Source organism: Diceros bicornis, chromosome 26 (assembly GCF_020826845.1).
Source record: "Diceros bicornis minor isolate mBicDic1 chromosome 26, mDicBic1.mat.cur, whole genome shotgun sequence".
Classification (NCBI taxonomy): domain Eukaryota; kingdom Metazoa; phylum Chordata; class Mammalia; order Perissodactyla; family Rhinocerotidae; genus Diceros; species Diceros bicornis.
The window spans coordinates 34,874,829-34,887,076 of NC_080765.1; the positions used below are offsets into that span (position 1 = coordinate 34,874,829).

Below are 12,248 nucleotides of genomic sequence, written 5' to 3' on the forward strand. Positions count from 1 at the left end.
AGTCTTTCAGCTGAGCTGCACCTCGGAGTCCCAGGGAAAATTCAGGGAGCACCAAAGAGTTGTATTTCCTGAACACTGACCACAGACCAGGCCCTGAGCTAAGCGCACTTAATCCTCACAACCATCTTAAGAGCTAGGTAGGAATAGCCGCAGTTGAACGAGGGGTAAACTGAGGCACGGAAAGGTTAAAGGATCTGCCAAAGTCACAGAGCGTGTGAGTGACAGAGCCCCAATTCAACCCCCACAAGTCTGGCTCCACTTCTGTCCCCTGACCCAGGGCAAGGGTTCAGCCACACCGAACCAGGACCATGAACTCCAACGCCTACGGGAAGCAGCGGGGAAGAAGTGAGCAGACAGGCCAAGTGTGGACTCCAGCAAACGGAGAAAGGAGAAGCCACTACTCAGCTCCGACCGACTCCTGCCACGTGGCCCAGTGCTGCCAGAGCGTCCAGCCTCTCGAAAAGACTGGGAATCTGGATTTTATGTGCCATCTCCCAATTTTCCAATATTAACAACTAAGTCTATTTTTTTTTTAAACTGAAGAGTCATTATAACAAGGGTTAAAGTTGAGGTTTGAAAAGGTTAGGAAAAAGGCAGAGTGATAAGCAGAGAAAAAATGAGAAAATCAAGAGAATTTCAGGTAAAACGAAGAATTACACACACACACACAGGGGCAAATGCCAAGAAAAAATGGAGAACAGACTTGAACAGGCACCTCACAAAAGAGAAAATCCAAACGGCCCAATAACATATAAGAAATCTCACTGACCATCAGGGAAATGCAAATCAAAACCACAACGAAACACCACCACATCCCCAGCAGAATGGCTGAAACAAAAAGACTGACCACACCACGTGCTGGCGAGGCTGTGGAGCCCCTGGAACGCTCACTCGCTGCTGGGGGAGCAGAAGGTGCTACGTCTACTCTGGAGGTGTGGCCAGACCTCTAGAGCTGAACGTGTAAAAATCCTATCACTCAGCAACTTCACTCCTGGTACATACTCAACAGAAGTGCAAACCCACGTGAAACAAAAGATATGTGCAAGAATGTGCATGGGAGCACTGCTCTTAGCGGCCGAAATTGGGGAGCCATCCAAACGGCCATCAACAGTGGAAGGGATGAATTGCTTATATTCATACATCAGGATTCTGTACAGCAATTGACAGAACCAGCTAGAGCTACACGTGACAACAGATGAATCTCATGCACGATGCTGAGAGAAAGACACCAGACACAAAAATGCACCTTGCATGATTCCATTTATATAAACAGACTGAACTAATCTGTAATTTTAAGGCCCCTGTGGGGTGGGATGGGGTGGGGTGGAGCAGTTAACGAGCGCCTGGGACGGGGCACTCCTGGGGTGCTGGTCAAGTTCTCTCTCATTATCCGTCTGGCAGTTACGTGGCTGCGTTCACCTTGCGAAAATTCATCAAGAGATACCCTTACGATGAGTACACTTTTCTGAAAGTATGTTATAATTCAGTAAAAAAGCTTATCAAAAGAAAAAGCACTGATAGGAGGGAGGGGCCTCAAACAAAACACTCCCACAGGCCGCCCACCTGTAACCTCGGCCTTACCCATCAGTTGGGTTTGCGTCCCCTCCAGCTTTCTGGAAAGCCCAGCCAGGCGTCCCCCGACTACAAAGTGAAAAAGGACTTCTCTCTCAGAGCCAAATCAGCTGTCGGCAACCTGAGCCTCACTCACCCTTCATGGCGGCAGAGGCTCAACTGTTCCTTCTCTAACTCACCAGCAAGGCTGACAGGCACAGTGTGGCCCCCACGCCTTTCCCCAGGCCACAGAACTGGCATCACACACAACTCTTGGATCATGACGTCCAGAGCCTCTGCTCTCCCAAAAACGTCAGCTTTGTCAAAACAGAACCCTTACTCCGGATCTCAACCCCATTCCCACCTCTCCAACTGTGCCAACCGGCAGTTACCTCAGGAAAGTTCGGAGCTTTTGTTCACATGTGTGCAGAAGGACTGCTTTTAAGAATTTACTAATTAATTGCCAATTACGTGCCAGCCATTCTGAACACATAAATACACTGGCCATTAATCCTCCAGGTAGCCTGTGAGGCGAGGACTATTACTCTGCTGGCTCCCCATGAGGAGATGGACACCAACCCAGGGGGAGTGACTCGTCCAAGGTCCTCAGAGAGCTGGCAAGGCCCAAGGTTGCCAGATCTTCTGATCTCTTAAGAGAGGTAGATCTGGACTTTTATGTCAAATCTCACAATGTTTAATGTTGCAGTTAACTCACTAAAAAACAATGGGGTGGGGGGCGGCCTGGTGGCGTAGCACTTAAGTTCGAGCGCTCTGCTTCAGCGGCCCGGGGTTCGCAGGTTCAGATCCCGGGCACAGACCTACACACAGCTAGACAAGCCAAGACGAGGACTGGCACCAGACGTTAGCTCAGGGAGAAAGACAGACAGACAGACAGACACTGAGGGGCTAAGAAACAAGCCGTCCTGGGGCAGGAACAAAGTCCCCGTTCCTGACCTCTATATACCGTCCTACCGCAAAAGCAGAGCTCCCTGAGAGAGGTACAAAGAAAAGACGCCTATTTTAAGAAAGACAGAAAACTGTAAGCAGGTCTAAGGTAAATTCAATCCACTCTAATGTAAAAATGGGGGAAAAAACCCTCTTCCACGCTAGAAACGAAAACTTAATACAGTCTAGAAAGAGTCTGTAACAGTCAAGTTAATATTCAGCATATAATCTAATCCTTTACAGACTACGTCTGCTGATTCAGTTAACTTACCAAAACTCCACCCTAGAGGAGGCTCGATCTTCAGAATGAAATCTCCCTGAAAGGGGGAAAAAAATGTAAAGGACTGAGAACTGATGACCCTTCAATTAGTTTAATTTAGTTCAGTGCTATCATTTAATCTAGAATTTTTACACCTGAAATGAAATTCCAAGCATAAACTTTGTACTTGTAAATGGTAGTGAGCTCTTTGATTCCCTTCGGACTCGACAAGCTGAAGCTGAATGCCAGAAGCTTCCATTTAACCCATCAAAGAGTTCTAAAGACACTATCTTTAGCCACTCACTGTCTTTTGATGCCAGACACACTATTAATGGAGTCTCCTATTAACCCCTCATATGCCTAAGGTTCCTGGGGTCAGCAGGTGTCTTCAGGAACAAAAGGCAATTCTTAAAACTAGATTTTACTCACACACCCTGGTTTCTCGAGATAAACAATCTCAAGCTAAAAAAAAAAAAAAAAAAACAAAAACAGGGCACCGTGGCTTAGCGGTTAAGTGCACGCGCTCTGCTACTGGGGGCCTGGGTTCGGATCCCGGGCGCACGCTGACGCACCACTTCTCCGGCCATGCTGAGGCTGTGTCCCACATACAGCGACTAGAGGGATGTGCAACTATGACATACAACTATCTACTGGGGCTTCGGGGAAGAAAAAAAGGAGGAGGATTGGCAATAGATGTTAGCTCAGAGCCGGTCTTCCTCAGCAAAAAGAGGAGGATTAGCATGGATGTTAGCTCAGGGCTGATCTTCCTCACAAAAAAAAAAAAAAAAAAAAAAACACAGATTTCAAGACCCAGCTAGTTCACCCCTGGAAATCAATCCTATGTATTGTGCATAAAGATGTAAGTTTGAGAATATTCATTGCTGTGTTGTTAGTAATAATAATTTAAAAAATTAGGAAAAGCCTCTATGTCTATCAATAGAGAAGTGGTGAAATAAATTAGTTGTGGTTTGACTCTGACATACTATGCAGCCGTTAAAAGGAAGGCGGTGGATCTATACATGCTGATATTGAAAGTGTGCCAAGATATTACCATAGGGAAAAAAATCAAATTGTAGAATAATTCCTATTGTTTGATTCCATTTGTATTTTTTAAAAAATCAAAATCAAAACTATGTATATTGACTATTCTGGCCACTTCCTGTGAATCTATATTTCCAAATAAAAAGTTGAAATGTGGGGAGGATGGGGGCGGAAGTTGGCTATGCACAGATACCCATCTACATGCACAGGTGTGTGTGTCTGCATATATGGATATGCATGTGTATTCTCAGATATCTCTGTAACTATAAATACAGAGAAAGCGCCTGTTAAGATACACACCAAAACTTTTATCAGAGGTTATCACTACAGACGGAGGGGGATTTGGGGGATAAAAGACGAAATTTACTTCACATACTTCTAAAGACCTTGATTTTTTTTTCACAAAGCTCATGAATTCACAAATTACTTGTATAATTTTTTAAAATAATATTTTAAGCTGCTTGCCAGTAAACGGTTCTATTACATCAGGGTTTCTCAGGCTTGGCACTGCCGACATTTGGTCTGTCCTGTACAGCAGGAGAGGACGGCTAGCTTCACTCCTGGCCTCTCCTCACTAGATAACGCTGGCACCCCCCTCACTCACGGCTGTAACAACCAAAGATGTCTCTAGACTCTGCCAAATGTCCCTGGAGACAGAGAACCACCGTATTCAGTCAAACCAGTTCATAAGCTGTCTCCCTCAGAATGTGGCCAGAATTGCCGTATTCCACTTATAATTTACAAAACAGACGAGCATTTGTTCATGTGGGAAAGGCCGTTCTCCTTCTCCTGGTTAGCGCAGCCCCGTGGGCCACCCTAACGAGTTCCCATCATAAAAGACTAACGTACTCTCTCCTCTTACCTTATCATACAAGGGGATCATAAAGTAACCATTGTTAGGGGCACAGTCTGTCTGGTATTTCAAAGTCCCATGCTTGGTATACAACTTTATCTAGAAAGGAAAGAAAAAGAGAGAAGTCATAATATCATCTTTGAGAATTAGCTATGCACGATACGCCTGAGTGCATTCAGTCGATATGCATCACTGAGGATCTGCTATACGCTGCTATTAACACCAGGCGTTAGGAACAGAGAATATAACAAAGCACCCCCAAAATAAAGTGATTCAATATTTTTCAGGTTAGAAACCATCTAAAGTCCACCCCCAAAAGTCATATTTTTCAATGCTTCTCAGTTTATTTTAGTGGCGGTCTCAATACGGTTGGGTCTAAAATAAATTTGTAAATTTTGCTATTTTAAAGTGCTTGTTAAAATGTATTTCTTGAGCCCCACTTCTGTCTCTAAACTAGAAGGTTTGTGGTGAGGCCCAGGGATCTGCATTATTAACCCAAAAAAAATTCCCAATATTTGGAGTAACATTCATCTAGAAACTTCTAATTTTCTCTTTTCATTCTTGGGACAAAAACATATCAAAAGACACTCTATATAAGTCCTCTCCTCCAGGACTCTCTAAAACTGTTGCATCCTGCACATTCCCAGACACAAGTAACATCTGGAACTTCCACATATTGTGTGACCTTGGGGAAGTCATTCAACCTCCTGAGGTCGTTTCTTCATAAGCAAAAAGAGAGCCACTCTCCTTCCTGGTGGCTGCACAGACTCACATCTATGTACATTCAGCACCTGGCACAGAGGACGGACTCAAAAAAAAGGTAGTTTGTACTACTCTTGACATCTCTCTGAAGAAAAAGGCAATATGGTGTCCTCAGCAAGGCAGAGCCTAGACTCAAGGAAAACTTTCTAAAGCTACAGGCGTGGCTCAACCGCCGCGAGCCTGTTTCTACACCTGTAAAAGGAGGCAGGTAGATCTGATGATGTCCAAGAGCCTCATCTCTGAAATGTTAATGATCTGGGGCCACGATACGGAAATCACAGTCGCGTCATACCAGCTGAGAAGACGTATAAAACAGCAAACTCACAAAGTGCACACTTAGGAAAGGAACAGAATGAAAAGACCCTCCCTGTGGGCGGTGATCACGGCTTCTGCCCCACAGCGCCTGGGACAGTGCCTTGTCAACTGCAGGTACTCCATAAATATCCAACTTCTTTACGGGCCATAAAGAAATTCAGGTGCAGGGACTGAAAATCCACATGTCCCGAGGGGCCAGGGAAGTAATGTCACGGGCCTTCATCTAACGGGAGAAAGACAGATCTCCACTCAACCCAAGACACAAGTCTTGCAGACCAAAGACCAGCTGGTTTTCCAGAGAAATCAAGAATGTAGTTGTTAATATGAAATCTCCTGACTGTTAAACTATTAACAACCAATATAATTTTTCTTCGGTAGGGATTTTTGTCTGCCCTGTTCACAGGCCTGCCATATCCTCACCAGGGACTTCAGCACACGCAGGGGCTCACTCAATAGTTACTGACTGAACGAATGTGATGGAAAAACAACCCAGAAGGGAAGAAGGCTGGAGAAGAGTGAAGGTAGCTTTACTGGAACACAGAAACACAATCAAGCAATGATTGTGAAATATCTTGATTATTTACATTTCTTTCATAGAGCAGGACCAGGACACAGGATGACAATATAAATTACATATATGAAATGTCTGATTTCATAATCAGAAACTACAAAAGAGTGAGTGTCTCAGACCATCTGGACAAGCAGCCCGAGGGCTCAAGGAACACACTTCATACTAGGTCACAAAACCTGCCTTCTGCTCTCAAGGTCACTATCTGGGGCGGGGGGCGGGGGGGGGCAGCTCTAACTGCCTTCACTTTCTCCCTGGAGCCCCAGGAAACTACAAATTACAAAAGGCCTTTCAGGGCAGCTTCTGAAATGCCTGTGCAATCCAGGAGGTGGCACGGGCACCCGCAGATCCTAGGAGCCTGCCACTGCCAGTGGGCAGATTCACCTGACTTCTCAAGACCAAAGACCAGTGGAGAAGCCCCAGACAGAGGAGTCTGGAAGGTGATAACTGGTTAACTTCTTTGGGAAACATATGGTGCTGGGTTCTGCTGCTTCTCTCCCAACACCATCCTCCCGGAACCAAAACTGGGACTTGGAGCAAGGCCAGGTCAAGGAGCTAGCGGGGTGTGGGAGCTACCTCCTCCCCTCCCCCAGTCCTCAGCAACCCGCTTGGTAGAAAATGCTGGGTCAACCCTTCACCGCAGCCCTCCAGCTGCCAGCGCTGAAGCAGCTCCAGTGCGCCCTCAGACAGACAGCCTTTGGGGTCTCAGTCCCCAGTCCCATCCTTGGCATCTCCCAGCCTCTTCCTTTTTTCTCTCTCAAAGCCCCTTCTCCTGCGCCATCATCAGTGCCCTCCAAAAACAGAAGCCCAGCCCTCCCTCAGTTCCCTTCCCATCTGTCCTGACAAGTGACCTTCCCCTCCTACCTCCATCTATCTCCATTCCTCTTCACAAAAGCTTTCTGGATCATAATCCTCCTGGGCTGATAATCACGTAACTGAACAGGGCTTTACAACTTAAAAAGACTTCCGCGCAAATCTCGAGTGTAATTCCAATAACTACCCAGTACGGCAATCAGGGCAGCTGACAACGCTCCATTTTCAGAGGAAAAGGAGTCTCAAGGGAGTAAAGGAGGGAATTAAAAATACAGATTCCCAGCCCCAGAGACGCCAGCAGAGATCTACTGGGTCAGGATCTCTGGGATGGGAATGGATGCTCTTTAAAAGCATCCCAGGGGGGTCTGGAGGAAGGGTGGACTAGAACTTTTGGGGCATCTGAGTTGTGGGGTTTGGGGTATAAGACTTGTGGTCTCTAGGCTCTGGAATATGGGTTTCGAGAAATCTGAGTTTCAGGGGGTCTGGGTTTTGAGGATCTGGGGTATGGGTTTTGGGGGATCTGGAGTCTGCGTCCTGCTGAGACTGGGTTTTAAGAGATCTGGGGACGGTCAGCGTTCCGTATTAGTTGGGTCTGGATCCTGGGCATCTGAAGTGTGGGTTGTGATGAATCTGGAGTCGGGGGATCCTTAGTGTTGAGTGACATAAGCGAGGAACCGCCATCACCGTCACCAAAAGCGTCCCTCACACCCCACCCCGGAGCTGACCCCACGAGAAGAGCCTCCACTCCAGCGCCAGTGGGGAGGGGATGCCGGGGGGCCCGCGGGAGGCGGAGCCCTGAAAGAGGCAAGGCCCCCTAGCACGTGGGGCCGGCGGTGGCAACGGCCTGGCGTCAGAGGCGAGGCCCCGCGGCCCCGAGAGGCGGAGCGACGGGCTCGGGTCACCGAGCGCCCCGAGGGGCGGGCGCTCACCTCGATGAGCGAGTAGTTGATCTCCACGTCCGACTTGACGAAGCCCCCGCAGCCCACCACGATGTCCTCGGAGCCACGCGCCGGCCCCACGCCGCTCAGCAGCAGCACCACAGCGACCACCGCCGCCACGGGCCGCGGCCGCCCCAAGCCCCCGCGCGGCCGCATGGCCCGGCCTCCGCCGCCGGACCCTCTGCAGACCCCAGTCCCGCCCCTCGCACTGCGCGCCCGGCCGCTTCCTCCTCTGCGGGCCGCGGACAGCCCGGGCCCCGCCCAGCCGCCGCCGCGGCGCACGCGCGCTCCGGCCCCGGCCCACGCCCCCGGACACGAGGACTACGGCGCATGCTCAGTAATAAAACGAGCCCGTTTGTGCCCTCTGGAGGCCTGGAGGACTCCGCGCACCGTCTGGCAGGTGCATTTGCAAGGTGCGTGTGTATGGGTACAAACTCCGAAGTTCAATTCTGCTCTGTAATTCAGTAGCCCTGAAACCGGAAAGGGCGAGAGACTGTTGATCGAAGTAGCCTACAACTTTCCCATATATTTCACAGGTGATATATAATCTTCAAAACCCCTTTAGGAATTTGTACAAGCAGGTGCATTTTTCCATGGTAAATGATCAATAAGTTTTTTTAAGCAAAACATAGGTCATGTAAGTTCAGCATAATATTTTTAAAGGTATTCAAAATTTATTTTAATCCCAGCTCTAATAACATTTGTATAGAAACAAATTTGGAGGATTTTCTCCCCATAGCAGATGCAAGCAGTTTAATTTACTTTGAACTAGCTCGGTGAAATGAAGCATAATTTGTCTGAAAATAAGTTCAAATAGCATGCTGTATTTTGTCACAAGATTGGATATATAAGTATAACATAGACTGATTTTAACTGCAAGTCACCACATCAAAATAGATGAAAATTGCTTTTCTGACCTGATATTTGGAATCCCTCCATTTTGCTCCTTAAAAAAATCAAGTGCTTTATTTTGATAGTTTTTATATTTTGTTTCTAAATGATGAGCTAAGAGAGAAAATTTCCCACTGGAATTTGCCATTGTGGCTAAAACTTAAGCAATACACAACTATGAATCACAGTGATTGTAAACTATACGATGGCCAAAACCTTCACAGTGGCTACAATGGCATGATACATCCACTGAGGATCTTAATCTTGAGCGTATCTGATTTCAGTTTCTCCTCTGCAATCACTCAAAATACAGTGAGATTCAACTGTTCGGTTATAAAGAGAAACTATTGAAATAATTGCTTTATTTACTGAGGTTCGTTATTCATAACTACAATTGAAACAGACGCCCTTTACCCTCCCTAACATGAATCCCTGGTTTGTCTTAGCAAATCACCATCGGGCTGGAAGCCACTGTGGGAGATCAAGATTTGGCCACCCTGAAATATATCTCTTTACCTTGATTGTTTTCTCTGACGGATATTTGACCTCCCCCACTAACTGCCCAAAGAATTTGACATAGAAGATCTGTTCCAGGAAGGAGTTACTATCTGATGGCTGTAATATAATGTAAAATAGATATTACAATAGGAAAGGCACCAACAAGCCCATCTTATCAAAAATTCTGTCTCTCTGGCCACATTCTCTGGATGGCCCTGCAAGGAGTTGCCAGACAAACATTTACATTTATAAGGGAAATCTCCATTTGTAAAGGTATCTCCCTCTCTGTATTGGGAAGAGGGGGGATGACCTCATTTCTAGAAACATCAATGCGGAAGGTGAGGCCTTAAATCTGCATAATAACCTTACTCTTGTTTACTGTGCTTTAGTGGTAATCTCCTGTAACTGACTCCTCCCACCCCCAACATCCTCCTTTGTCTTTAGCTGAAGATGGTATTTAAGATGAGAATTTCTGCTATTATGTTGAGAAACGCAGTGTCCCTGGTTTCTCCCATGTGTATATGTTATTAAACTTGGTATTATTTTCTCCTGCTAACCTGTCTTGTTAATTATTTGGCCAGCCATAAGAACCCTAAGGGAAAGGGCAGAGGGGGATTCTCCCTCTTCCCCCACACCACCAATTAGGAAATGCTGGCCTATGGAAACTTCTCATCTTTCAGAACGGGAAACCGAGGCCCAGCAAGGAAAAGGGAGTCGTCTAGGGCTCTGCTCGCAGCCATGTGCTGTTCAGAGAGCTGGAAAGTAGGCTGTGGGGTGCCAGAGTTCTGTTCTTGGCTCACCCCAAATCATTTCCTCTGTGTTCTCCCTGTTTCCTGACCATTCCCCCTCCAATTTCCACCATTCCCCTCAAATTCGTCTTCAAATATACGAAGAAATTAAGCCCTAGGACTGTGGCACTGCCAACTGGAGGGAGAGGTTGCAGGGTGAGGGGGGTTCAAGCTGCCCCATAATTTCCATCAGCCTTTGCCAAAACCACCTCGAATAAACAGACGTGATTTAAGTGTAAACAGCAGACCTGCCCCAGTCAGCTTCAAGGCAAATCTGTGGGTTCCTTGTGTCCCTGCTCTTCCAGAAGACCCAGGCAGGAAGGCAAGTAAAGGCGTACAGCCTGGGCCCCAGACCAGGCCGGGGGAAAGTCAGAACAGAGGGGTAAATAAGGCCGAGGCCGGGGAACCCCTGCTGTGGAGGCTCTGCAGGAGGCAGGACTGAAAGATAAGGACAAGACCTGGAGAAGTAGCAGGGCAACGTGGCGAGTGCAGAGGGTTTTAATTCTTCACCCAAACTGAGCACTGTGCTTGTCTGTCTGAAAAAGCTGAGTCTGCATTTCTATCTTGAAAGGAATACATGCTCATCGCAGAAGGAAAGAAAACAGAAAAGGAAAGACTAGGAAAAAGAAAATTAGGATTCCCGTGATCACTGCTTTCGTGCATTTCCACCTTTTTTATCTATGCATGTATGTTCCATAGAGTCATTTCCAAAAAGAACTGGTGGCTGGGGACACACCTTGCTTTAAGACCTAAGAGAGGAAGGTAAATGACTTGACTTTCTTCCCCATTGTCCCCAATTTAGGCATATATATATATATTTTTTTTTTGCAAAAATATCATAGCCTGTTTTGTATTATAATCTCTTTTTTCACTTAGCATTTAGCAGCCATCTTTCCATATTAATATATTTCTGCAGTAGCACTTTGAACCACTGCTTAGGAACCTATGAATGAAATAATAACAACAGCCAACTCTTATTGAGCATTTAGTGTGAGCCCGGCACTGCGCGATCTTCTTAAAACCTTCCCACCACCCTGGAGGCAGACGATGTTCATCCACGGGTGAGGAGCCTGCGGTTAGAGCCTGCCTGCCCCGGTCCCCCACCGGGTCTGGGCACTCAGCATGTGCACACCTGTGGAGTTCGTCTGTCAGGTGACATTCCTGGAATGGTTGGGTCCAGAGTGTTCGGGAAGTTTGGGATGACACTTGTCGCAGGGGGAGGAGAGGGTTATATAGGGATGCCGCTGCACTTGCCGGGGCTCCGGGATCCCCCCCGCGGGTGCCCGCTGGGGCCCCCCTGAACGCCCCTCCACTCACCTCGGTTCACCCCTTCTCGCCCCACCCCCGCCGCGCCGCTGGACCTTGCCCGGGGCCTGGCGATCGGAGCTCGAATCCCCGCCGGGCCTGCCGGGCCACACCCCTGCCCCGGCCCGGAGCGCGCGGCGGAGGGGCGGGCTGCCCAGCGACCGGCCGACAGACCGACGGACGGACGGACGGACGGACGTCGCCCGATGGCCGCTCCTGGCGAGCCCTGCGCGGGCCCGGGGGTGAGTGTCTCCCTCTCGTCTGCGCCCCTTTGCCCGGCTGGGTAGATCTCTCGGGCTGCCGTAACTGCGGAGGGAAGAGACCCCCAGACTCCCGGCCCGGGAGGGGAGGAGACCTGGCAGCGACAGGCAAGCCCTTTAACCGAGCCGCGCTGGCAGAGCCCGGCCCGGGCCTCCAGACCTCCCGCTGCGGGGGGCTGTGCCCGTCCTCTGCAGAAAGCCTCAGGACCTCGCCTCCCTGGCTGCCCCTCTCATCCAGGCTCTCGGCAAAGCACTCTAGGCAGTGGGGTTCATGGGTGGGGGTGAGGGTCGCAAAGCCCAGGATTTCAGGGGCCAGGTAGGTTAGGCAATAGTAATATCTGGTGTTAACTGAGGGCTTAATCTGTGTCCTCATCGTGCTGTGCACTTTGCTGATATTAATACATTTAACAGCCCTTAGAAGTGGATCCTCCTATTATCCTCCCTTTGCAGACGAGGAAACT

The 12,248-nt window shown here is 48.3% G+C and overlaps 2 protein-coding genes across 2 annotated transcripts in view; one reads left to right on the forward strand and one right to left on the reverse strand.

The window, feature by feature from the left end:
- The window catches only part of LOC131422022 (BOS complex subunit NOMO1-like), a 52,832-nt gene extending 44,455 nt beyond the window's left edge, over positions 1-8,377 (reverse strand). The window contains 4 exon segments of the mRNA XM_058568878.1: positions 2,768-2,813; positions 4,659-4,748; positions 8,037-8,282; positions 8,285-8,377. Coding sequence (XP_058424861.1) covers positions 2,768-2,813; positions 4,659-4,748; positions 8,037-8,282; positions 8,285-8,377 — 475 coding nt within the window.
- A 28-nt stretch (positions 8,378-8,405) lies between these two features.
- Positions 8,406-12,248, forward strand: part of ABCC6 (ATP binding cassette subfamily C member 6) — a 59,424-nt gene continuing 55,581 nt past the window's right edge. The window contains exons 1-3 of the mRNA XM_058569973.1: positions 8,406-8,458; positions 10,922-10,984; positions 11,139-11,769. Of these exons, the coding sequence (XP_058425956.1) occupies positions 11,734-11,769 (36 nt within the window). The 5' untranslated portion in view covers positions 8,406-8,458; positions 10,922-10,984; positions 11,139-11,733. The remainder of the gene's footprint in view (positions 8,459-10,921; positions 10,985-11,138; positions 11,770-12,248) is intronic.